Source organism: Hypanus sabinus, chromosome 22 (assembly GCF_030144855.1).
Source record: "Hypanus sabinus isolate sHypSab1 chromosome 22, sHypSab1.hap1, whole genome shotgun sequence".
Taxonomy (NCBI): domain Eukaryota; kingdom Metazoa; phylum Chordata; class Chondrichthyes; order Myliobatiformes; family Dasyatidae; genus Hypanus; species Hypanus sabinus.
The window spans coordinates 15408275-15435974 of NC_082727.1; the positions used below are offsets into that span (position 1 = coordinate 15408275).

The 27700-nt window shown below is 43.2% G+C and overlaps 1 protein-coding gene and 1 long non-coding RNA gene across 3 annotated transcripts; one reads left to right on the top strand and one right to left on the bottom strand.

The window, feature by feature from the left end:
• Positions 1-95: 95 nt before the first annotated feature.
• Positions 96-24133, top strand: LOC132379353 (cytochrome c oxidase assembly protein COX15 homolog). The gene is made up of 9 exons (XM_059947098.1): positions 96-235; positions 3210-3391; positions 4083-4205; positions 4458-4644; positions 6494-6661; positions 10829-10910; positions 14792-14946; positions 17403-17516; positions 21772-24133. The coding sequence occupies exons 1-9, from the start codon at positions 152-154 to the stop codon at positions 21901-21903; spliced, it is 1227 nt and encodes a 408-aa protein (XP_059803081.1). The 5' UTR covers positions 96-151; the 3' UTR covers positions 21904-24133.
• LOC132379355 (uncharacterized) lies at positions 23653-27700 on the bottom strand. 2 transcript variants are annotated; one of them, XR_009507396.1, is made up of 2 exons: positions 27503-27700; positions 23653-25090 (listed from the first exon to the last, which is right to left on the bottom strand). It is a non-coding gene; the product is annotated as an uncharacterized LOC132379355 (long non-coding RNA). The 2 variants fall into 2 exon arrangements; XR_009507397.1 differs by lacking the exon at positions 27503-27700 and adding an exon at positions 26088-27496.

Genomic DNA, 27700 nt, shown 5'->3' on the forward strand with positions numbered 1-27700 from the left:
GTGGTTGCGAAAAATAAAATTTCCTTTCAGATCTGAAGTTTATTTTTCCGGGAACGGGGACAGTATGCCGGGCTGTGATTGGTGAGGTGGGCGAACGGAATGCGTCACGTGTTAACCTCTGACCTCCCCGAGGTGCCGGCCGTGTGAGGTGATGCTGCTTTCTGCCGTTGCGAGGTGTGGGGGCTGTCCGGGGTTGAGGACGGCCGTCCGGCGGCTCGGAGGCGGCTGGAACACGGTGAGGGGGTGGCAGACCGGGGTTTGGGCTCAGTGGGGGAAGGTGGACGGGTCGACTCCCACCAGAGTCAGGTTAATTCTTACTGACTTGTGTGATCTGAGTTAGTTGTATTTTGCGATAGCAGAAATACAAAGACATAAAATTACTACAGTTTACTTAATAAGGAGATTGGGTTCATGGACCGAAATGTGATGGCGGAAGAGAAGAAGCTGTTCCTGAATCATTGAGTGTGGTTCTTCAGGCTCCTGTACATCCTCCCGGACGGTAGTAATGAGGAGAGGGCATGTCCTGGATGGTGGGGGTTCTTAGTGCTGGATGCTGCTCTCTAGAAAATGCCCTCCTTGTAGGATTGTGCTGGTTTTGAAGCTGGCTGAGTCTCTGCAGATTTTTGCCTGCATTCCAGGCGGTGATGCAACCACCTCAGAATGTTCTCCACTGTACATCTGTGGAAATCTGTAAGATTTTGGTGATATATCAGATTTCCTTAAATCACTACCAGGATTCTTTGGCGTGGGGTCTTGGCTGCAAATTTTGCTTCTGCAGGCACTGCGCAACCCCACTGAGTTCCTCCAATAGATTGTTAGTCCATATTCCAGGATACCACATTGATTGGCGTAATCTCAAATAATAACAGGCATCCTACAGAGAATAAATCATCTCTCTGACACAGTGGTATCAAGAAAACAACCCCCTCAATGTTGCAAAAACAAAGGAGCTGTTTGTGGACTACAGGAGGAATGGAGACAGACTAACCCCTATTGAAATCAGTGGATCTGGGGTTGAGAGGGTGAACAGCTTCAAATTCCTGGGCATCTCACGTGGTCTGTACATACTGGCTGTGTGGTGGGGGGAAAAAGCACAACAGTCCCTCTTTCACCTCAGACAGTTGAAGAAGTTTGGTGTAGGTCCTCAAATCCTAAGGACTTCCTACAGGGGCACAGTTGAGAGCATCCTGACTGGCTGCATCACTGCCTGGTATGGGAACTGTACTTCCCGCAATCACAGAACTCTGCAGAGAGTGGTGTGGACAGCCCAGCACATCTGTAGATGTGAACTTCCCACTATTCAAGCCTGAAGGATCATTGGAGACTCTAATCACCCCACCCATAAACTGTTCCAGTTGTTATCATTTGGGAAACAGTACCACAGCATAAAAGCCAGGACAAACAGGCTCCGGGACAGCTTCTTCCACCAGGCCATCAGCCTAATTAATTCATTCTGATGCTACTGTATTTCTATGTTATATTGACTGTCCTATTGTACATTATTTATTACAAATTACAAAAGATTTTTACTCTTTGTGTATGTGAAGGATGTAAGTAATAAATTCAATTCAGTCTGCATTGTCCTGTGCAATCCAAGTTCCACGTACTCAAAATGTAGTTGATTATCATGCACAAATGCTCTTTTCTGTAGCAGTGCCACAGGCGTATAAGGTCAGATAAGCATGTTTGCAAGAAGAACTTAAAATATACAAATTTTTACACAAACATATTAGAACAGATAAACATTTTGAATTTGTGCAAAGTGGTCTTAGTTTTGCTGAACTCTGATAATGGCTTTGCTGGCCAGTTCAAGATCCAGGTAGCTGAAGGGCATCCATTCACATATTCTGCATCTTTCCCCTTGTAGCTTATCATTGCCCTGTCTGTCCTCCATATGAACTAATTATACTCATCATAATTTTCATTAAACCTTTAAGAAAGTAGTCACTGGTGTGCCTTCTTCAAGGTTGCATCAGTATGGTGCAGGAGACAGCCTGGTGTTCGGACAATTTAGATTGCCTGGCTGATGGACTGAAAAGGCAGGGTGTCAAGACCGGGCGCGAGGTTCAAGGCCAGTTCTGCTCTGCGACATTTCCTTGGCACTGAGGCTCTGCCCTGCTCCGGATGCTCCAGGCTTCATGTCTGAGAGCTTTATGGCAGTTTGCCTTGCTCTGTGATGAACTGAGGCTGTGGACCTGCTCTGTCTGTTCTGGGCTCCGGACCTATGGGCTGAATTTGGTTCGGAATGCAAGCAAAGCACACAAAATGTTGGAGGAACTCACCGGGCCAGGCAGCATCTAGGAAAAGAGTGCAGTCAATGTTCTGGGCCAAAAACCTTTCACAGGGAATGCTGTTGCTTGCTTTTATTGTTTGTGTGATTTCTGATTTTTTTTTCTCTCTCTGCGCATTGGGTATTGGCCTTTTTTTTAGGTGGATTCTTTGAGGTTTGTTTTGTGACTGCCTATAAGCAGATGAATCTCAAGGTTGTATAATTTATACATACTTTGATAAGAAATGCATTTTGAACTTTTGGTTCAATTTTCTTTGCAAAGCGATTACATGCTCTCTATGCCCTGCATGATTTTCTAAACCTTTATAAGCATATCTTAAGTCTCTAGCACTCCTAGCCTGCACAACTTCTCCCTATAACTTGGACAAACCGATCAAACAGTGGCTCTACTAGCTGTGTCACTAAGCTGCCCCAATATATAAAAATTAATGGATTTCAGAATTATCTATCATACTAAGCTGTGATTGGTAAGCTACAGTACATCTTTTTCCAAAAGATATCAAAGTAATTATATTATCAAAATCCTTATGTTACCTTATGTTGTCTTGAGATTCACATTCTTGCAGGCATTTACAGGAAAGGAAAGAAATGCAGTTAGATTTATGAAAATTTATACATAAAGACGGACAAACAACCAATGTGCAAAAGAAGACCAATTGTACAAATTTTAAAAATGATTAATTAATAAGTGATACTGCAAACATAGGTTGTAGAGTCCTCGAAAATGAGTCAGTACTTTGTGGAATCGGTTGAGAGACAACTTGATACTTAAATAGCGGACTTCCTCGGAGTTATGTGAGAAGCGGTGTTGGAGGAATGAGTTATAATGCTCCTCTTTTTCCTTTATCTCCTGAGTTTGTCCAACTCCAGGTTCGGAGATGTGGGTAGTCACTTTCTTTTGTTCACTTTTTCTTCTCAGATCAGCCATCCGTGGAAACATTGTGTGGTGAGAAGGGGCAAGAGTTCTGTTGTTTCAAATGCCACGGTGCAGTCTGGCACTTCCTCCGTACCCAATGCTGTCACCAACAGAATTGTGGGGAAATGGATGATTGCATGCAGTGGGATGGTCGTTGGGGCTGTGGTCCTTGGTGGAGTAACCAGGTGAATAAAAATGCTCTGTGTTTAAAAATAACTAGTGTCCCATTCCAGAAAAGTTATTCATTCACTTTTGGGGTGTTGGTCCCCATCGTGCCAGCCCTTTATGGCCCATTCCCAAAGCCATTTCTGCCTCCCTTTTTTTTGCTACTTTCCCATTTTAACTAATATCAGATATTCTTCTTTGCTAATTATGCTGTTATTCTCATGAGATAACAGCAACAACAAAGAGAAAGGACACACAGACTGTCACTCACTATTGTGACTTGGATTTCTGTCCATGTCTGGATAAAATAGTTCACAGCCTGAAAGACCGATCAGCTATGAAACAAAGAGTTTTACTTCTTTAGCACTTGTTGTGGAGCCCCTGGGGGGGGGGGGGGTGGACGATGAGGGAGAGAGCAAAAATTTTGAATCATTTGAAGAAATAAATTAAAGGTGGGTATTGGAAAGGCTGTAGTTTGCTTTGTCCTTTCATATCCATAAAACCAGGACCACCAGGAATCTCTTAGGGTTTGAGATGACTTCTCAAGTCCTTTGGGTTGTGAGGTGGCTGATGAGGCCATTGATTCTGATGCATTTTGGCAGATAGCTGCAGAATATGGGAGGTGGGGTACTCCTTTCATTAACCTGCAGACTATGGGAAACCCATGGTGGTTGTACACAATGTTGTAAGTGCTTTCCTCTTCTGACGTAGGCTCACCGAGTCTGGCTTGTCGATGGTGGACTGGCATCTGCTCAAGGAAATGAAGCCCCCAAGCACCCTACCAGAGTGGGAGGCTGAGTTTCAGAAGTACCAACAATTCCCAGAGTTTAAGATGTAAGTTCCTGTGGGGGGGGGGGGGGGAGATTACATTAAAAATTACTTTTATTTGCCATATGCATGGAAACATACAGTGAAATGCGTTGTTTGTATCAACAACCAATATAGTCCAAGGATGGGCTGAGGCAGTCCACAGGTATCACTCAACCCATTGTTGAAGCTGATCTTAATCTTATTAATTTCATTCTGTCTGCAGATTACATATGCTGGCCTGTGACTACATCACTGGGTTATTTGTTCCCTTTGCAGATTAAACCATGACATGACTCTGAATGAGTTCAAGTTCATCTGGTACATGGAGTATTCCCACCGGATGTGGGGTCGGGCGGTGGGCTTGGCCTACATTCTGCCCGCCGTCTATTTCTGGAGGAAGGGCTGGTTCTCGAGGAGCTTGAAGCTGCGGGTGGCGGGCCTCTGTGGCTTTGTGTGCTTTCAGGTGGGTGGTGATTAGAAGCTGCCAGTTCCAGACAAACTGTTACCACTACAGAGATCGTGAGGGACACCTAAGAATGGGTGGAAATAGTCGTTCGATGTGAGTACTACCAGTAAGCATGCAGCAGGTCAGGCAGCGTCTGTAGAGAGAGGGTTTGAGGTCTGTTGTTGGAAGTTGACTCTTTCTTCCTGCTCTCCTCTACTGGGACATTTTGAGGTTTTCCACCTGAGATGTAACCTGGCCATGATTTTGACCAGATTGATATATATTTTGATTAGATTAGCTTTATTACCTTGTCACGTGTGCATCGAAACACACAGTGAAATACATGAAGTGCTGGAGGAAATCAGCAGACCAGGCAGAGTCTATGCAAAAGAGCATAGTCAACGTCTTGACGATGGGAAGTGGAATTAAAATGGGTGGCTACTTCCCATTCTGACATGTCGGTCTATGGCCGCCTCTACTATTGTGATGAGGCCACACTCAGGTTGGAGGAGCAGCATCCTATATTCTGCCAAGATAGTTTCCAACCTGATGCAACTAACATCGATTTCCCAAGCTTCCGGTAATGCAACCCTCCCCCCAGCACCACCATTCTTAATCCCATTCCCCCTTCTCATCTCATCTTCTTACCTGCCCATCACCTCCCTCGGGTGCTGCTCTCCCTTTTCCTGTGGCCTTTTGACCTCTCCTATCGGATTCCCCCTTCTCCAGCCCTGTCTCTCTTTCACCAATCAACTCTCCAGCTCTTTACTTCACTCCTCCCCCCCCCCCCCCCCCAGGTTTCACCTGTCACTCTGTGTTTCTTCCACCCTCACTCCACCTTCAAATGACACTCTCATCTTTTTATTCTCCAGTCTTGATGAAGGGTCTTGGCCCAAAATGTCGGCTATACCCTTTTCCATAGATGCTGCCTGGCCTGCTGAGTTCCTCCAGCACTTTGACCGTGTTGCTTGGATTTCCAGCATCTGCAGATTTTCTCTTGTCAGTGAAATACCTTGCTCACATCAACGACCAACACGGTCCAAGATGTGCTGGGGGAAGCCTGTAAGTGTCACAGTGCTCCTGGCTCTGTAGCTTACCCAACCCGATAGCTCCCCATAGCTTACCAACCCTAGCTCATACAACCTTGGACCGTGGGAGGAATCCAGAGCACCCAGATGGAACACATATGGTCATGGGGATTTCCTCCCAAGAGTTCCAGTTTGCTCCCACGTTCCAAAGGACATTTTAGAATGGTTAATTCTAATTAGATCTGAGAGTATTAGGCGTCCCATGCTGAGGTAACTGATCTCAAACATGGACATTGGGATGGGAATGGTTTGATTTATTTACTTGTTTATTTTGTTTAGAGATTAAAGCACACAGTGGGCCCCGTCTGGCCCCATGATCGATGCTCCTTGGCTACCCACCTATTTAACTAACCTCAGTCAGGACAATTTGCAATGACCAGTTAACCTACTGGTCTGTGGGAGGAAAACAGAACAACCAGAGGAAAATCATGCAGTTCAATGGGAGAGCGTACAAACCTCTTCACAGGCACCACCAGAACTGAACTTCAAGCTCCGGAATGCCCTGGGCTGTAATAGTGTTGCAGTAACCCCTGTTATTACTATGATGCCCACCACAGGAGGGAGCGAGCTAGGCACATTTCTGTTGATTCAGGAATACAATGGCATTTGAATTTTTCCCTTGCTACAGGCTGGAACCACACAGCCTGACGTCACTTGAGCAGAAACCCAGATACCTAGCTTGTGAATCTGGAGTAACTTGTGCAGTAAAAATGACATTAAACAATCTTGAATCTCGTGGAGGAACTTTATCACCTAAGTGTTTTTTTGTCACTTCTCAGGGTTTGCTGGGCTGGTTCATGGTGAAGAGTGGCTTGGAGGACAAAAAGGATTCACACGACATCCCACGGGTCAGTCAGTACCGTCTGGCTGCACATCTCGGATCTGCATTGGTGTTGTACTGTGCCAGTCTATGGACTGGCCTGTCTCTCCTCCTGCCCCCATTGAAGGTAACACAGAGGGCCTTTCTTTATACGTTAAAGATTTGAAATAAAATAATTCAGAACAATGAGAGCAGGCAAGCAGTGCCATAAATGTGTGCAACTTATTTTTGTTAGAATTTTGCAGTAGCAAGGACAGTACATGATTGTATGTCACTAATTTCTCTTGAGAAGTGGTGCTTTGAAGTGCTATAGTTCAATTGGTGATGTGGCCTGAGATTGATCCTGACCTTGCCTGCTTTCCGTGTACAGTTTACACTTCGTCCCTTTGATTAGATAAGTTTGTCCAGCTTGTCCCAGGTTGTCTACTTCAATGGTTCTGTTTAATATCAGAGAACATATACATTATACAACCTGAAATTCTTATTCTTCGCAGACATCCACAAAAACAGAAGTGTGCCCCAAAGAATGAGTAACAGCAAAAACATTAGAACCCCAAAGCCCCCATTAGGCAAAGCAGCGACTCTTCCTCTCTCTCCTCCACTTACTTCAGCAAAAAAAAACACCCACCAAGCAAGCAATAGCAAAGCCCCCCAAGAAAGACCATGATCTACAGTACAAACAAAGCTAATTGTTCACCCAATGATTCAACATATCACAGTCTCTCCCCCCCCCTCCACTTAATAAAGGGACAGAGAGGTGTTCCTCTTTCACAGTGGGAGGGGAGACAAACAAAGGCAAACGGCTCACTGATTTGTGGTCTTAAAGTCTGCCTCATCACTTTCTTGTCCAAGTTCTCCAACTCAAGAATCGGCAACTCTGCCCCACCAACGCGAGGTAGAGCACACGATTCACCAGTTTATGGGCCCCGGACAGATGATACTGTCTTCCTGATGTTCTAGAATCGGTTCATCCTCAAGGCTGCAGCCCTGAAGGCATGCTCATCTTCTAGGGGCATCGCAAAACGGCCGGTCGATGAGCCCCAGGAGCAGGTCACAACCCTGCAAAGAACCAAAATTTAAGATTAGCTCTAAGTTAGGGTCTTTAGCAGAAGCTCATCCACCTTGAAAAGGAAAAGGAGAAACATTAAAGGTAGAAATTAAGCTGTTTCTGCGGATCAGCTTGAAGCAGTCGCAGTCAAGCGCCATTCTAGTTTCACCCTTGTCACAAAAAATGTGTTGCTAGGTTAATTAGCCATTGTAGATTATCCCTTAATTTAGGCAAGAGACAAGAACCAAATTAACTGTGCGCATGGGTGGGAGTAAATTATGGGGTGGGGGGGGGGAGTGGGACTGATGAGATTGCTTTGCTGTTAAGGTGGCTTAGACCCAATGAGCTGGAGGGCTTCCTGTTATAGCTAAGACATTCCTGTGTTAAACTCAAAACTGTTGACCCCAGTGTCCTTGTGCATGCATCATTGAATGAGCTGTAATAGGAAGTTCAGAAGGTTGCCCTTCCTAAATTGCTCTTATTACAAGAAGACGAGCATAGTACCCTGGTAGGATTGCACCTGAGAGATCCCTCATTTTCTTTGCCCCTTGAATCCAGATTCAGATTTATTTACCGATTCAAGATTGTTTAATGTCAATTCCATGGTACAAGTGTAAAGAAGAACAAAATAGCTGTTACTCCAGATTTGATGAAGTGCAAAAAAAAAGACATGATAAGATATAGAATACAATAATAAAATGTAACACAATAAATATAAATATGTAAAATGGCCTCTACACATTTGTCTGTCCATGAAGTGATGCTAGGCATAGGAGTGTCTGTACATAAAGTGACTCTGACAGGAAGTGATAAAGTAGTGCTGGTTGGACGGGTGGGTTAGTGGGTGGAGGTGCTGATCTTCACTGCTTGGGGAAAGTAACTGTTACTGAGTCTGGTGGTCCTGGCGTGAATGCTGTGTAGCCTTCTCCCTGATGAGTTGGGACAAACAGACCACAAGCAGGATGGGTAGGATCCCTCATGATGTCACTGACACTTTTGTAGCACCTTTATGTCCTTGATGGTGGATAGGCAGTTTTGACTACCCATAGTGGAGTCTTCCTGTGTACTGCAGTGAGAAATGTGTCGTTTGAACAAACAACCCACGCAGCCAAGGATCTGTTGGGGGCAGCCTGCAAGTGTCACCACATATTCTCAAGTTTATTTGTCATGTGTACACGGAAGCATACAGTGAAATGGTTGCTTGAATCTGGCACCAATATAGCAGGCCCAGAATGTTTGTCAGGGCAACACAAACAACCACAACAGCACAAAACATGACCACAGCAAAACAAGCCCCGTTCCCAACACACAGAGACAGACACACACCTCCAGTGCTTGTCCCTGGACTCTCAGACTTCGGGCCTCCAATATCTAGTCCTAGAGAGAATGTAAAGTGAGAGGAGAATGGTTTAAGAGGGATTAAAGGCCAAATTCTTCTCAAAGATGGTGGTTAGTATACGGAATGATGTGACAAAAAAGAGAGGAGATAATGAGTAGTTTTGATACCCCACCTAATTATTTTTGTAATAATTATTAGACCATAAGACGTAGGGACAGAATTTATGCATTCAGCCTACCGAATATGCTCCACCATTCATTCATGGCTGATTTATTAACCCTCTCAACCCTATTCTCACACCTTCTCCCTGTAATCTTTGGCACCCTGATTAATCAAGGATATATCAACTTCTGCTTTAAATATACCCAATTACCTGATCTCCACTACCGGCTGTGGTAATGAATTTCAGAGATTCACTACCATCGGGTAAAGAAATTCCTTTTCATCTCTGTTCTAAATAGACGTCCCTGTATGTCCTCTGGTCTTAGACTTCCCCACAATAGGAAACATCCATTCTACATACACTCTATCTTAGCCTTTCAAATTTTGATATGTGTCATTGAGATTCTACCCCCTCTCCCCCCCAACCATTCTCCTCGGCTTCAGCAGAGCCATAAAACACATCCTCGTGACCAGAGGAAGTGCCTGTAGCAATAACAATGTACAAAAGGCTCTCCAGTAGGTGCACAGGTACAGGAAATGTTTAGAACAATATCGGGCAAATGGAACCAGCTTAGATGGGAGTGTCAGCATGAGCTGGTTGGGCCAAAGGGCCTGTTTCCATGATGTATTACTGTAAACCCTACCCCAATCCAGCCCATACGAAATCTGAATGTTTCAATAAGGTCACTTCGCATTCGCTAGAAAGTTTATGTCAAGCATTCTTGATGCCTCCTCCCAGTAACAGGGAAGCATTAGTCTGACCTTTTTCACACAAAGTACAAGCGGAAGTTTTAAATTTGTTTTTTTAATGTCAGTTTTTGGAATCTTGCAGATTTATAAGCTCTACAGTTAAACAGGTATGCAATCACAGCACATCAAGAGAGGGAAGATGTAGGGTTAGTTTGTTGTCACGGGCACCAGGGTTTAATGAAAATTTCTAGTTTGCTTGAAGCTCAGATTGAAGAGTATACACTCAGTGGCCACTTTATTAGGTATACCTGTACACAATACAAATATCTAATCAGCCATTCTGTGGCAGCAACTTAACACATAAAACCATGGTCAAGAGGTTCAGTTGTTGTTCAGACCAAATAATCTGTTGTTCAGACCAAATATCAGAAAGTGGGGGGGGGAGAAATGTGATCTAAGTGACTTTGACCATGGAGTGATTTGAGCATCTCAGAAACTGCTGATCTTCTGGGATTTTCACACACTATAATCTCTTTAAGTTTACACGGAATGATGCAATAAACATAAAACTTCTAGTGTGCGGAAGTTCTGTAGGCAAAAAGGCCTTTTTAATGGGAGAGATGGGGGGAAATTGCCATACCAATTCAAGCTGACAGGTAGGTGGCAGTAACTCAATTAACCACACAACATGTCATATATTGAAGTGGATGAGCTGCAGCAGCTGAAAACCACAAACATACACTCAGTGGCCACTGGGTGTGCATGGTAATAATAAATGACAAGCAGAAAACAACAATGGTTTCAAGGCAGTGTTGCCCAGAGAAAAACTGACTGAACAAAGCATAAGGTTTCCCAAACATGTCCCATTAGTGTGCTCTCAAATCCCGTCTCTTTCATTACTGTGGCACTTGCATCTCATCTTCTGGATGAATATGCACAATTAGTACTGGGTAAGGGTCTGAAATGGGACGATGGGCGTTAAAGATGGTCTTTGTGATATGCAATACTCCTGATCAGTTAATTGTATTTTTAATGACATTCATCTCTTATTGTAGATGCCGAATACTCGCCAGGTGATGCTGTTCAGACGATTTGCTCAAGGGACTGGTGGACTGATTTTTGTAACTGCACTCTCAGGTAAAAGGCCACTTTCTTCAAGTGGCCATAGGAGTCACAAAGGGTAGTTGAGTTGGTGTTGCAGATCAAATCAGAAATATCACCTAACTAGGCCATTCTGAGGCTGTGCCCTCTGGTCCTGGACTATCTCGTTGTTGCAAACATCCTCTCCACATCCACTCTTATCTAGGGCTTTCAATCTTCAGTAGGTTTCATTGAGAAGCCCCCTCATTCTTCTAAATTCCAGTGAGTACAGACCCAGAGCCATCAAATGCTCCTCAGATGTTAACCCTTTCATTTCCAAGAATATTCTTGTAAACTTCCTCAGGACCCTCTCCAATACCAGCACATCTTTAGGACATCCCTTTAGAACAGAGATGAGAAAAGAATTCTTTAGCCAGGAGTTGGTGAATCTGTGGAATTCATTGCCACAGGTGGCGGTGGTATCCAAATCATTGAGTGTACTTAAAGCGGAGGTTGATGCCTTTTTTGTAGATTTGGGGGGGGGGGGGGGTGTTCAAAGCTTATGGGAAAAAGACAGGAGAATGAGGTTAAATAATCAGCCTTGATCAAATGACAGAGCAGATTCAATAAGCCAAATGGCCTAATTCTGCTCCTGTGTTCTATGGACTAAATCTAACTTGTGACTGACTCCATGTTTGGGAGTGACTTGATTTGGGAATGACAACTGGAGGGTGTAATATGGGGAAGGAGCGATGTCCTTACAGAACCACCACGGCAAGTGACAAGATTGGCAAGGGAGGCTGTGGCTGTGCCTGCTTAGTAAAGGTTGAGTGTGGGAGCCCACCCCTTGATCAGGATATACTGCACATCTGGATACTGGGGTCCCAGTAACTATAACCACAGCCTTTATACAACTTCAGAGAGTGGTGATCTACTAGAATAATGCCTAGATTAGAGAGCACATCGTTTGAGGATAGGTTGAGTGAGCTAGGGCTTTCTCTATTGAGCAAAGGAGGATGAGTGATGACTTGATCAAGGTGTACAAGATGATAAGAGGCATAGATCGAAAGGCTAGCCAGGGGCTTGCTTGCAGAGTGGAAATGGCTGATATAAGGGGGCATAATTTTAAGGTGATTAGAGGAAAGTATCGGGGGGGGGGGGGGGTAGAAGTGTTAGCTTTTTTTTTACACAGAACTGGGTGCCTGGAATGTGATTCCAGAGGTATTTATAGAGGCCGATACATTAGGGACATTTAAGAGACTTTTAGATAGGCACTTGGATGAAAGAAACATGGAGGGCTATGTGGGAATTGAAGGGTTAGGTTGGTGGTCGAGTAGGTAAGGGTCGGCATAAAAATATGGGCCGAAGGGCTGTACTATTCTATGCTGCTACTTATTCTATGTGGCACTGTGGGTGAGGTTTCCTGTGTAAGTTGTTCTTTGATCCCATCGACACTGAGTCAAGTTCTACCTTGATGTCAAGGATATTTACAGTTTTCCATTTTATAGATCTAGATCTAGGCTGTAGATTAATTTTACTTGTACAATCAGTGCAATGTGTAATTTTATATAAATGACCAACGCAGTCAAAGGGTGTACATCGGGGCAGCCCACAAGTGTCGCCATGTTTCTTTTGCCAGCCTAGCATGACCACAAGTTACTAACCCTAACCTGCACATCATGGGAATGTGGAAGGAACCTGGAACACATGGTCATGGGGAGAATGTACAAACTCCTTGTAGAGAATTCAGGGAATTGAACCAGATCGTCTAATCACCAGTGCTGTAGAATGATGCACTAATAATAACAACTTATTTGTGGAGCACTTTTCATATAAATGATGTAGTTCAAAATGCTTTACAGTGGGATAATGGGAAAACATGAAAATAAAGTATAAAAGTAAACATGAAAATAAAAGGCAAAAAGGAGTTAATTAAAAGTGGGGTAAAATGGATTCTGAGCTGGAATTTAAGTGTCAGCTGATTCTATATTCCTTAAACTGGTAGGTTTTGAATTCCACAGTTAAGGAGCATGGTTTTAAAAAAAAGCTGACCTACCACTTATCTCCAGCTAACAGTTGCCAATTAACTACAATGCTACTGTATTGTATTTAGATTTATTCTGGCTAATTGATTAAAACCAGACTAAAAACTCCAGACTAGCAAACTGTAATAGAATGTAAGCATCATTTCCTTTAATATCCAGGTATCAAGCAAGCTGTTTTGAATGCAACAAATAAATAAACTTTATAGCCCTCTGGGGTAAACCATTTTCAACATTCATCATTCATAACATGAAATTTTACATTTCTTTTCTAAAAGGGTGACCCTTTATTTTGAGACTGTGATCCCTTGTTTAAAAGATATATGATGCTTACATTCTATTACAGTTTGCTACTTTGGACTTTTCCCTTTGGGCTGGTTTTAATCAATGTCATAAATTTTATCCTACAGCATCTTTGAACTATAAATTTGTCAAGTAATCTAAAATCACTAGCTTGATTATGGGAATTGTTACTGATATTCTTGAGTTGACTAAAATTATTGTCTATAGACATTAACACAGATACCCTCCATTTGCTAAAAGAAAACACCTGATCTCCCAGTCTGCCTTATCATGGGCCTTGAACTTTTTGCTTAATAGCTCACAAAACAAAAAGCATTTCGCTGTATCTCAGTAGATATGACAATAATAAACCAGTACCAATCTGACCTGCTGAATGTCTATTGCATTTTGCAATTTTATATCATAGAAATAAAACACTAAACCACTACAACTCAGAAACAAGTCCTTCAGCCTATCTAGTCCGTGCCGAGCCATTAATCTGCATAGCCTCATCAACCTACAGCCAGACCGTAGCTCTCCACACCCCTTCCATCTGTGCACCTGTCCAATTTCTCTTAAATGTTGAAATCAAACATTTATCCACCACTTCTAGTGGCAGCACATTCCACATTCTTGCCATTCTCTGAGTGAAGAAATTCTCCCTTGTGTCCCCCTTAAACATTTCCACCTTTCTCCCTTAACCCATGACTTCTAGTTCTAGTCTCACCCACCCAACCTCAGTTAAAAAAGCCTGCTTGCATTTACCCTAAATACACTTGTAATTTTGAATACATCTATCTAATCTCCCTTCATTTTTCTACGCTCCAGGGAATAAAGTCCTAACCTATTCATTCTTTCCCAGTAACTCAGGTCCTCAAGTCCTGGCAACATTTTTATAAGTTTTCTCTGCACTCTTTCAATCTTACAGACATCTTTTGGTAGATGAGCAAAACTGCACACTATACTCCAAATTAGGCCTCTCCACCATCTTGTACAACTTCAACATAATAGCCCAACTTCTGTACTCAAAACTTTGATTTATGAAGACCAATGTTAAAAGCTGTCTTTCCGACCCTATCTACCTGTGATGCCACTTCCAAGGAATTCTTGTTCTTGTTCCATCTTGTGTGGGTGATGATCAGGATGCCATTCTTTTCTGTGCAAAGGGCGGGTTTGATGTTTCTCTCAGAACTGCTTTCATTGTTTCATAGCTATTTTGATAATAAATGAACCTTTGAACTATGGATCTGCATTCCCAAATCCCTTTGTTCTACCACACACCTTAGTGCCCTTCCACTCATTGTGTAAGACCTACCCTGATTGGTCCATTAAGTTCCATCTGGTGTTTTTCAGCCTATTTTGTAGCATGTCTAGTTTCCACTGAAACCTTTGATAAACTTCCTCACTGTCAGCACATCCAGAATTTGCTGGCCAGTTCACCACATTATCATACTGATTTTATAGATGACAAACAACAAAGGACCCAGCACTGATCCCTTTCAGATTTCCCCTGTCAATAGTTTTCATACATTAACCAGGAAGTTGAAATCCTGAGTTACTTTGAAACTCTTGTGGTAATGTGATTACCATTTTTCTCTCTAATCTCTCCTGCAGGTGCCTTTGTTGCTGGCCTGGATGCTGGGCTTGTCTACAACTCCTTCCCCAAAATGGGAGAACGTTGGATACCTGATGATCTTTTGGCCTTTTCCCCAGCTCTCCGAAACTTCTTTGAGAACCCAACCACTGTTCAGTTCGACCACAGAGTTCTGGTAACTGTTTCCACCATGAGCTGTTAAACTTGACTTCTTTACTTCCACTCTTCTCCAGCGTGTTTGATCTTTGGAGTTCTTGCACGAGAAACTGGGCTCTAACTGGACAGCAAATCCTGTATTTGTCTGACCACAAGACTGTGTGACATAGGAGCAGAATTAAGCCCATCATGTTTGCTCCACCATTCCATCTTTGCTGATTCATTAATCTTCTCAACTCCATTCTCCTGCCTTCTCCTCATAACCTTTGACACCCTGACCAATCAAGAACCTATCAATCTCTGCTTTAAATATACCTGATGACTTGATTTGCACAGCTGTCTTTAGCTATGAAATCCACAGATTCACCAGCCTCCTGCTCGAGAAATTCCTCCTCAGCTGTTCTAAATGGATGTGCATCTATATATGTCCTCCAGTGCTAGACTCCCCCACTATTGGAAATCTCCACATCTCAGACCCCACAGAAGGCAGGCTGATCTTGTATGTAAACCACCTTCACCAGTCCCACTGCTGTAAAGTTCCACAGACTAAATCATATTCAGGTTTATTATTACTGACCTATCGTGGGATTTGTTGTTTAGTGACAACAGTACAGTGCAATACATAAAATTAATATAAAGTGCAATAACATATCAAATGTAAGAGCAAAATAGTGTGTTTGTGTTCATGGGTTCATAAATTGCATTCAGAAATCAGATGGCAGAGGCAGCGCTGTTGCAGGAAAGCAGCATCCGGTATCAGGGACCCCCCACCACCCAGGTCATGCTCTTTTCTCATTGCTGCCAACAGGAAGAAAGTACATGAGGCTAAGGACTCACTAACAGCTTCAGGAACAGTTATTACCCTTCAACTATCAGACTCTTGAATGGGAGGAGATAACTTCATTCAACTTCACTCGCTCCATCACTGAGCTGTTTCCACAGCCTAGTACTCACTTTCAAGGACTCTTCATCTCACGCTCTTAATATTTATTGCTTGTTTGTTGTCTTTTGCATATTGATTGTTTGTCCACCCTGTTGGGTGCAATTTCATTGATTCTACATTGGTTCTTGGATTTACTGAGTATGCCTGCAAGAAAATAAATTTCAGGGTTGTAAATGGTGACATAGATGTACTATGATAACAAATTACTGTGAACTTTTGAACTTTAAAGAAGCTGTTCCTAAAATGTTGAGTGTGTCTTCAAGCTCCTGTACTTCCTCCCTGATGGTAGTAATGAAAAGGCAGTATGCTGTGGGTGGTGAGAGTTCTTAATGATAAATGCCACCTTCTTGAGGCAACCTCTTTTAAAGATGGGGCGAGACGAGTGCCATGATGGAGCTAGCTGAATTTACAACCCTTTGCAGGTTTATCCCAGTCCTGTGTAGTTTCAAACTAACTGGTGATTCAACCAGTGAGAATGACTGATCTCCGTGAAGTAATTCTGGTAAATCAAAGGACTAGAGAATTGGAAATCTGGAAAAAAGGAAGACAAAATATGCTGGAAGCACTCCCTTCTGATGAAAGACTTTTGACCTAGAACACAGCACAGGAACAGGCCCTTTGGCCAAAGGTGTTTTCATGTGTCTAACTAAAACACTGTTAAATATCGCTATTGTATTTTCTTCCACCACTACCCCGACAGACAGTTCAAGGTAGCAATCACTTTCTGTGTTTTTATATAAAAATGCAACATGCACATCTCCTTTAAACTTACTCCCCACGTAAAATGCATGTCCTCTAGTATTTGACATGTCTACCCTGGGGAAGACATTCTGACTGTCTACCTTCTCTATGCCTGTCATTGTTATAAACTTTAAAATGTAAACTCTGTCTCCCTTTGTCCGGATGCTGCTTGACTTGCTATGCTTTTCTGCGTTTCTGTTTGAGATGAAGTGTTGCTGAAGCCCAGTCAGTATTGTTAAGTGTGGTATAAAGCAGCAGGATTGAGAAGCTGGCCTGTCCCATTGGTGCTGCTCTCCGGCGTTTGCTTAGTGAAAGACGAGTTGGATTGCGTTTGTGGCGGTGCAAGCACGTGATGATCACACAGCTGCAGGTTCGTTCTTCCAGACAATGTTCCACACAGCATCAATCACAGGACATGACATTCAAGGACTCGGGCTATAATTACCTTGTGTGTGACTGTGCTTACTGCTATTGTAATTGTATTGCCCTTGTGCTGTGATTGGCTGTTGGTACTGTTTTTTTAGCACTTTGGCCAGGAGGAATGCTGTTTCGTTTGACTATTCATGGGTGTTCATATATGGTAAATGACAGTTAAACTTGAACTTGATCTCAGCAGGCTCCCATTGATAATCTGTTTTTGTAAGAGTGAAGGAAATGTTTTGGCCTGGTCCCTGATTCAGAGTGTCTCCATCTGCAGGATTGTTCAGATTGGTTGAATCTGTCGCTGGACTGTGGGGAGAAGCTCCTCTCCCTCAGGTTTCGATACTTTAATCACTGCTCTCTTTTTCCAGGGTATTGCCTCGGTGACTGCAGTGACCATCCTCTACGCACTTTCCCGCAGGATGCCGTTATCCAAGAGAACTAGAGTAGCTCTTTCATCACTGACTGCCATGGTTTACATGCAGGTACTGAGCACAGTTCACTCTTTTAACATGTCGTTCCTGCAATGTGTGTTGCTGGCAAGACTGACCTTGGCATCATCCAAATCAGCCCAAGTAGTCTACTAGAACTAGAACATACAACAGTACAGAAGTAACAGGCCCAACACCTCATAAAGACTATGCCAAGCGTGATTCTAAGTGGAGAGGTGTTTTTTGCCTGCTCGTGATAGTTGCCTTGCAAGTTGAATAGGGTGGTTAAGAAGGCGTACAGTATGTTGGCTTTCATTAGTTGGATTGAATTCAAGAGCTGCGAGGTAATGTTGCAGCTCCATAGAACTCTGGTTCAACCACACTAGAGGTTATTCTGTTCAGTTTGGATTACTCTTTATAGAAAGCTGTAGTGCGAGTGCAGAGGAGATTCGCCAGGATGCTGTCTTGATTAGAGAGCGTGTCTTAGGATAGGCTGAGTGAACTAGGGCTTTTCTCTTTGAAGTGAAAGAGGATGAGAGAACACTTGATAGAAGTGTGTAGGGTGCCAAGAGGCATGAATAGAGTGGACAGCCAATACCCTTTTCCTAATCAGAGAGCACTTAATTTTAAGGTGATTGGAGGAAAGTGTAGGTGCGATGTTAGAGTTAGAATTTTTTTTAACATAGAGGGTGGTCATTGTGTGGAATGTGCTGCCGGGGTGGTAGTGGAGACAAATGCATTAGGGGCATTTAAGAGACCCCTGGATAGGCACATGGATGAAAGAAAGATTATGTATACCATGGTGGCATAGGGGTTAGCGCAACGTGATTACAGCTTTGGGGCATTAGAGCTGAAGAGTTCGATCCCAGCAGCCTCTGTAAGGAGTCTCTGTACATCCTCCCCGTGGAATGCATGGGTTTTCACAGGCTACTTCAGTTTCCTCCCACAGTCCAAGGACCCAGTAGGTTAATTGGTCGTTGCAAATTGTCTCTCAATTAGGTGCGGCTCAAAAGGCTGGAAGGGGATATTCCACATTGTATTTCTAAAAAAAAATTAAATTAAAATGGAAGACACTGCAGGAAAGAAGTGTTATATTGGTCTTGAATTAGGTTGAACAGTTGACACAACATGAGCCAAAGGGCCTGACTTGTGCTGCATTGTTCTATGATCTGTATCCCACATTTCCCACCTGTCTAAAAGCCTCTTGAATGCTACTGGCGTATTTGCTTCCACCACCTTTCCTGGAGGCACATTACAGGCTCCTACCGTCTTCTATGTTAACCATAGAACATTACAGCACAGAAACAGGCCTTTTGGCCCTTCTTGGCTGTACCAAACCATTTTTCTGCCTAGTCCCACTGATCTGCACCTGGCCCATATCCCTCCAAACTCCTCTCATCCATATACCTGTCCAGGTTTTACTTAAATGTCAAAAGTGAGCCCGCATTCACCACCTCATCTGGCAACTCATTCACACTCCCACCACTCTCTGCGTGAAGAAGCCCCCCCCTAATGTTCCCTTTAAACTTTTCCCCCTTCACCCTTAACCCATTACCTCTGTTTTTTTTCTCCCCTGGCCTCAGTGGAAAAAGCCTGCTTGCATTCACTCTATCTATACCCATCATTAATTTTATACACCTCTCATTCTCCTATGCTCCAGGGAATAAAGTCCTAGCCTATACAACCTTTCTCTGTAACTCGGTTTCTCAAGTCCCAGCAACATCCTTGTAAACTTTCTCTGCACACAATACTCCAGATTCGGTCTTACCAATGTCTTATACAACCTCACCATTACATTCCAACTCTTATACTCAATACTTTGATTTATAAAGGCCAATGTACCAAAGCTCTCTTTACGACCCTATCCACCTGTGACGCCACTTTTAGGGAATTATATATCCGTACTCCCAGTTCCCTCTGCTCTACTGCACTCCTTAATGTCCTACCATTTACCTTGTATGTTCTACCTTGGTTTGACCTTCCGAAGTGCAATACCTCACACTTGTCCGCATTAAACACTATCTGCCATTTTTCAGCCTGTTCCTCCAACTGGTCCAATTCCCTCTGCAAGCTTTGAAAACCCTCCTCACTGTCCACTACACCTCCAATCTTTGTATCATCAGCAAATTTGCTGATCCAATTTGCCACATTATCATCCAGATCATTGATATAGATGACAAATAACGATGGACCCAGCACTGATCCCTGTGACACACCACTAGTCACAGGCCTCCACTCAGAGTAGCAATCCTCCACTACCACTCTCTGGCTTCTTCCATTGAGCCAAGAAAAATCATGTCCCACACGATCCCCTGTCACCTTAAATTCGTGCCTTCGAGTATTTGACATTTCCAGTCTGGAGGGGTAAAAGACAATCTGGCTGTCAACTCAGTCTATGCCTCTTCTTTTATAAGATCAGAGCATAGAACAACATGGCATAGGATCAGGCCCCTCAGCCCACGATGTTCTGCCAAGCTAAACTAAACTAGTAATTAAACAACTAACTAAATCTGTCCCTTCTGTCAATGTGGAGTTTCATATCTCTATTCTCTGCAAATTTATGTACCTAAGAACTTCGTAAACACCTCTATTATATCTCCTTCCACCATCAGCTCTGGCAGCACATTCCAGTACCCATCACTGTGTGTGTGTGTGAGAGACAGTAGAAAATAAATAATTCCAACACATCTCGTTTGAACTTAACCATTCTCACCTTAAATGCTCTCACCATAACTCCTTTTGAGGGGCAGGTTTCCTTCTCTACGGACATCAGTGTGTTTTTATCTCAGAATCTGATATCTTCATGCTGACTGACTAAACTGAGACTGGTTGGGTGATGGAAGTCGGAAGAGAAGGTGGCAGGGGATGGATGAAGAAATCAAGAGACTGAGCTAGTTTGTAAATTTCCAGTACCATATCAGTTAATGCAAATGTAAAGTGATTAGAGACTTTAAAGATTTGATAAACAGGCCACTCAGCCCAACTCGTCCATGCCGACCATGTTGCTTACCCGAGCTAGTCTCATTTACCTGTGTTTGGTCCGCGTCCCTCTGAACCCTCCCTGTCTGTGTAACCATATCTTCCAGAGTGGAAATGGCTAATTTAGAGGGTATAGCTGTTAGGAGATAGAGGACAGTTTGAGGGAGATTTGCGAAGCAGGTTTTTACATGGAGGATGATAGGTACTTGGAACACATTAACCGGGGTGGGAAGTGCTGGAATTAGACATACAAATACTTTATTGTCACCAAACAATTGATACTAGAGCATACAATCATCACAGTGATATTTGTTTCTGCGCTTCGTGCTCCCTGAAGTACAAATCGAAGTAAATATAATAAAAATTTAAATTGTAAATCATAATTAGAAAACAGAAAAGGGAAAGTACGGTAGTGCAAGTCAGGTCTGGATATTTGGAAGGTACGGCCCAGATCCGGGTCAGGATCTGTTCAGCAGCCTTATCGCAGTTGGAAAGAAGCTGTTCCCAAATCTGGCCGTACATGATAGCAACATTTAAGAGAGGTTGGGACAGATACAGTCACAGAGCACTACAGCACAGAAATGCCCTTCAGCCCATCTAGTCTGTCAAATTATTATTCTGCTTAGACCCATTGACCTGCACCTGGACCATAGCCCTCCATACCCCTCCCTTCCATGTACTTATCCAAGCTTGTCTTACATGTTGAAACCAGACTTACATCCACCACTTCCACTGGCACTTTGCTTCACCTTTCATCCGTAATCCATGACCTCAAGTTGTAGTCTAGACATGAACATGCAGGGAATGTACATTCCCTAGTAATGAACTTGCATCTTATTGTCCACCTGCACTGCTCTTACTCTGTAACTGTAAACACTCTATTTTGCAATCTTTTATTGTTTTCCCATCTGTTGTCTCAAAGCCCTGTTGTTTTGAAATGATCTGTATGGATGGCATGAAAACAAAACTCTCACTGTATCTCAGTACATGTGACAGTAATCAACAAGTTAATATGTTGCCTGTAAGATGAGAGACAGCAGTTGCATTGTGGGCCGAAGGGTCTGTACTGTGCTGTAATGTTGTATGTTCTAAGATGGACTCTTCATCTCACAATCTACCTTGTCTGCCTGCACTGTACTTTATCTGTAATTGTGACATTTTATTCTGTTATTGTTTTACCTTGTTCTATGTCAGTGTACTGCTGTGATGAAATGATCTGTGTGTACAAGTTTTTCATTGTACCTCCCTACACGTGACAATCCTAAACCAAACCAATTTAACAATAGAGTTGTGTTGTACTGTGTAAACATTCTCTTTGGTCCTGTTTCAGGCTGCTTTGGGAATCAGTACCCTGCTGCTCTACGTCCCCACTCCTCTGGCAGCCACCCACCAGTCAGGTTCGCTGGCGCTGCTCAGCCTGGCACTGTGGCTGATCCATGAACTACGCAGGATCCCCAAGTGATGCCGACGGATGCCCTCTCAGCACGCGTCAGTTCCGTTGAACTCCAGAGTTCGCACCAACGTAGATGGCGATCACTGATTGATCGTTGGGAAGAGGAGCTGGCATCACAGTGTGATATTGCTATGCACATTGTACTCATGAAGTCCGCTCATCGTCCAGCGGCTTCTCCTGATGTCAGCTTTATTTCTCCAGGATTCTTTTAAATGTGGCTGGTGGAGACAGGGAAAATATTTAAGTGTAAAGATTAGCTTTATTTGTCACATGTACAGTGAAATGCATTGTTTGTGTCAATGACCAACACAGCATGTCCAGAACTTGTTAAACCTAATCTGTACGTCTTTGGAATGTGGGAGGAAACCCATGCGGTCACGGGGAGAATTCCTTACAGACAGTGGCAGATTTGAACCCTGTATCTGGCACTGTATTAGCATGATGCTAACTGCTACTTTACAGTTGAGGCTACAAGTACAGAGATCTAAATTAAAAGACCGTAGGTGCACAATATGCTCATTGAGTCTGCTCACTTAAATGTAACTGAGTTTTGTTTTCAACCCCACTCTCCCACCTTTTTCTTGTAACCCTCACCCCTTATCAATCAACCTACCAACATAAATATATTGGTAAAATATATATAAATATATATATATAAATGTAAAATATATATCTTTAAAATATATATATATATATATATATATACAATAATATATCCAATCCTTAAATATATCCAATAATGCCCTCCACAGCTGTCTGAATTCCACAGATCCATCACCGTCTGGCTGAAGATAATCCTTCTCTGTTTTGAAGGGGCAAATCTTTATTCTGAGACTGTGCCCTCAGGGCCCAAACAATCCTACTAACAGAAACATCCTCTCCACGTACACTCTCCAGGACCTTCAGCATCCGGTAGGTTCCAATGAGATCCCTCCGCTCATCATTCCGAACTCTATCGAGTGCAGGCCCAGAGATACCAAACTTAATAGCAGGAAACACTACAATTGTAACAACCAGTCTGCTCGAGGAGCTCAGGTCATGCGGCCTCTGTGGGAGCAAAGGAACTTCCACCTGCATCTGGAGGACCCAAATCATTAACAGGCCCACCCCCCCCCCCCCATGCTGCTCGACCTGCTAAGACCCTCCAGTTGTTGCTTGTTGCTCCAGATTCCAGCATCTACAGTCTTCAGTCTCTGCTGTTACTTTTGCTTTGAAGTTTGACACTGGGCTGACTACAGTATGAGTGAGGGCCTCCATCAGTCAGATTTGACCACGGATAGTGCTAGTTGTCTAGATATGCAAGTCTGGGCAGTACGGTGTGGAGAGCAAGCTGTTGCCCATGTGACACACAAAATGCTGGAGGAACTCAGCAGGCCAGGCTGCATTTATGAAAAAAGAGTACAGTTGATATTTTGGATTGAGACTGTTCAGGACTGGAGAAAAAAGAGTAGAGTTTAAAAAGTGAGGGGAGGGTAGGGAGAAACACAGTGATAGGTGAAACTGGGAGGGTGAGGGGTGAAGTAAAGAGCTGGGAAGTTGATTGGTGAAAGATTCAGAGCTGGAGAACGTGGAGTACAGAAGGCCAGAGAAGAAAGAAAAAGGGGTTCATGACATCAGGTTGGAGGCTACCCAGGTGGAATATCGGGTGGTATTTCTCCAACCTGAGTGTGGCCTCATTGCAACAGTTGCCCATGGAGCAAACTCCCTCTCTCCATGCACCTGATTAACCCAAAGGAATGGCAGTATTGTACAATCACAATGCTTTTATGCTTTGACTGTTTTTATGCTTTTATGGTCCACCTCTTAGAGTTCTTCACATTACTGTCTGCTAGTAGTTGGCTGTCGGTCAGGATGTGAAGGTGAAGGAGTTGGCGTAGAGCTTTTGCAGTACCAGCAACCCAAGTTCAATTCCTGCCACTGTCAATAAAGAATTCCTCCGGATGCTCTGGTTTCCTCCCACATTCCAAAGATGTACAGGTTAGGTTAATTGGTTGCATGGGTGGTGTGGGGCAGCGTGGGTTTTTTTTCCAGCCAGAAGGGCCTGTTACTGTGCAGTATATTGAAATTTTGTTGCTGGAAACTACCCAGACAATGCAGATGTAACACACATTTCAAGAGGAAAAGTTTCTACACTTTTTTTTCTAAAATGTAATAATTTAAGGATAAATCAACTGGAACATGAGCAGAAATCAATAAGACTAAATACATTGTGAGTAATTAAAATCAATATTTTACAATATCTTGCAGATTATATTTTCAGAATATTGTCTCGTTTTACATTTCTGGACAGACACCACCATCTTTCCTTAGAAGATTGAAAGATTTACAGCAAAGGCTCAACAGGTCAGGCAGCGTCTGTGGAAAGAAACACAAGTTGATGCTAACGACTAGTTCTTGCTGAGTTTGTTCTGCATATGCTTGACACGAATGGCCCTTGTTTCCCTTAACCTTCCCATGACTTGCACCACACCTCTGTGCATTTTCTTTTGTATCCTCTCAAAAACTTACCCTTTTCTAAGATGTAATTTTCCAGTAATTTTCCACAGTAGCATAGTGGTCAGTGTAACACTATTACAACACCAGCACTCAGCAATTAGGGTTCCGTGACCACTGATGACTGTCAGAAGTTCATGCATTCTTCCCTTGGCTGCATGGGTTTCCTCCAGGTGCTCCAGTTTCCTCCCACATTTCAAAGATGTAGGTGGTTAGGGTTAATAAATTGGGAGCATCCTGTGTTGGTGCCAGGAGCAAGGCAACACTTGCAAGCTGCCCCAACACACATTTGGATTACCTATTTCCAACTAACCTACAATAGTTGCTGGCACTGTAATACATCATGCTAACTGCTGCACTACTGTGTTGTCTTTTTTTTAAAACTGTTAGCTTCACTCCCTGGAAATCTACCTGGTTGTGCTTCCCACATTCCTGTTTAAACTTACTAGGGATTTCTGTGCTGCCTTTAAACTTGGAGTTCACTATGAAATGTATTACCCTGCAGAGTAACAAAAAGAACCTGGTGATTTTAGTGATGCCTCATCAAGGTCCCAATGTTACTGATTAAATGTATTTCAATGATTCAGAGGACATTTATTACCGAACAATGTATGCAGTACACAATCCTGAGATTCATCTTTCCACAGATGGCCACAAAACAAAGAAGCACCAAGAAACGCATTGAGAGGAAACATCAAATGCTCTGTGTGCGAAAAAAAGAACAGATTGCACAAATAGCAAAAAAAAGAGAAAATAACACACAGAATACTGAACATCAAACCAGTGCATCCTGAAAGTCTAGTTCAGTTCAATTCACTTTAGCACTATTTCATTCATTGACTTCAGGTGAAGCAACCAAGCAACAGTTGTATGCGCAGTCTCTCCCATCTCAGCTACTGAAGCTTGTAACTCCTCTAGAGCCTCCCTCTCTAGTCCCCTTCTTGCATGGTCACTCAGGTTTTTGAGGACAGCGTGCTCTAGGAAGATTTACAGCTGTGTCATATTCTTCCCATTTCTTGATGATTGACTTAACTAAGAAACGTTCAGTGACTTGGAAATTTTCTTGTATCCATCTTCCAACTTGTCTTTTTCAATAACCTTTTCACAGAATTGCATGGTGTGTTCTTTTGCCTTCATGGTGTACCAGGATACTGGCTCACCAGCAGTTGGACTTCCCAGATACAGGTGTATTTTTACTGCAGTCAGTTGAAGCACCTTGACTGCACACAGGTCTCCAAAAATAATCTCAACTTAATTAATTACTTTCTAAAACCTATTGGCTGCACCAGTGATGATTTAGTGTGTCATACTAAAGGGCGTGAGTACTTATGCAATCAATTATGTTGTGTTTTATATTTATAATTAATTTAGATGTAGAAAGCTGCTTTCACTTTGACATGAAAGTTTTTTTCTGTTGATCAGTGTCAAAAAAGCCAAATTAAATCCAGTGCGATTCAAAGTTGCAAAACAATAAAACATGAAAACTTCCAAGGGATGTGAATACTTTTTGTAGGCACTGTAGTGCATTGTCTTGCTTCTGATTAGCTTTTCTTTCTCACACTTACATTTAAACATAGTGAAAAACCAGAAACACATGTAGCATACATAGATGAATATTGATCACAAAGGGAATTAGTGTCACGGTAACATTACAAGTGCACAGATAAGCAAATATTAGAAGTAAGAAAAAAATCAATTACCACAAACAGCCCAACAGGAGGAAATAATTTCCCCAGCTCTAGGTTGACTCTGGAGCCTAAAGGCCAAGGGTAAGAGCGACCTCATATAACACTCTTTGGAGCAGAGCTCTATTATTAAAAGTGCTCTCTGTTCAGTCAAGGGGGCAAGCAGAGGATGAGAAACATTGTCCAGAATTGCCAGGATTTTCCCTAGGGTCCTTTGTTCTACCACAGCCTCCAGTGTGTCCAGTTTGACTCCTATAACAGAGCCAGCCTTTCTAATCAGTTTATTGAATCTGCTGGCATCACCCGTGTTGATGCCATTGCCCCAGCACACCACCACATACACAGCCTCTGTGTTGGTGCTCCACTCAAGTCTGTCTTCCAGGTGCACCCCCAGGTACTTGTAGGTCCTCACCAACAATCGTAACAGGGAGCAGTGCAGGTTTAGTCTTAAAGTCCATCACATCTCCTTTGTCTCACTGATGTTGAGCTGCAGATGATTCAGTTTGCACCATTTAACAAAGTCCTCCACCAGGGTCCTGTATTCAAACTCCCCTCCTCCCTTTATACACCCAGTCATCAGAGAATTTATGGAGATGACATGGCTCAGTGTTGTATTTAAAGTCCAAGTTATACAGGGTAAACAGAAAGGGAGCCGATGGTGCTGCTTATAGCCATGTCTGACACACAGCTCTGAAGCTGCACAAATTGTGGTCTGACAGTTAGGTTGTACATTATCCAGGATACAATGGAAGTGCCAACATGCATCGAATGGAGCCACTCCCCCAGCAATGAGGGCTGTACTGTATTAAAGGCACTTGGGAACCCAAAAAAACACGATCCTCACAGAGCTGCCTTGTTTATCTAAATGGGAGTAGGGTCTGTTCAGCATGTAGATGACAGCATAGCCAACTCCAATGTGCTGCTGGTAGGCAAACTGCAGGGGATCGAGGGCTGATCTGACCAGGTGAGCCAGGACCAGCCTCTCTAGGGTCTTCTAGGAGCACTGGACGGAAGTCATTCAAGACTTTCGGCTGGCCCTTCTTAGGTACTGGGATCACACATGATGTTTTCCACACAGCCGGTAACATAAACTGCAGTCTTCTAAAAACGAGTTCAATCCACAAACTGCGTTGATCAAACCTTGCCTAAGACCCAAGACTCCTGCACCTTACTCCGGCAGCAGCGAGTGCGAGGGAGCGGGAAACTGGTTCAAAGATTTAGAGGGCACGTCTTCCATCCCACTCGTTGATTTAAATCTTGTGCGACGCTTTAATCGAGAAGTTGGTCGATAATTGGAGCCGATCACGGGTTCGCGCTCGGTCATCAGTCCCACTCCTTTCTCCACCCCGCTCTCAACCCCTCCGAGACATTTGGAACCCTGCGACAAGATTTTAAAAAAAGAAATTTGGTGCCGGACCGGGCAAACTTACCTCTAAATCTGGACAGATCTAGGCAAAAAAAAATCAGTTAGATCCTAGGCACAATAACAAAGAAATCAGCTGCTTAGGTGACAAAATCGCAGGAGCCGGAGGCAGCTTGTGGCTTAATATTTGACGGCTAATCTAATGTTTTGGCAGAAAAGTGTTAATCATTCATTAAAGGGAATTTAGGGAGAGACGATTCGATTA

Bases quoted from the DNA above. Each gene is read 5' to 3' on its own strand.
- LOC132379353 (XM_059947098.1), top strand. From the start codon at position 152: ATGCTGCTTTCTGCCGTTGCGAGGTGTGGGGGCTGTCCGGGGTTGAGG. The intron at 4,645-6,493 runs GTGGGTGGTGAT...GTCACTTCTCAG, and splicing joins GTGGCTTTGTGTGCTTTCAG to GGTTTGCTGGGCTGGTTCAT. The intron at 10,911-14,791 runs GTAAAAGGCCAC...TCTCTCCTGCAG, and splicing joins TTTTGTAACTGCACTCTCAG to GTGCCTTTGTTGCTGGCCTG.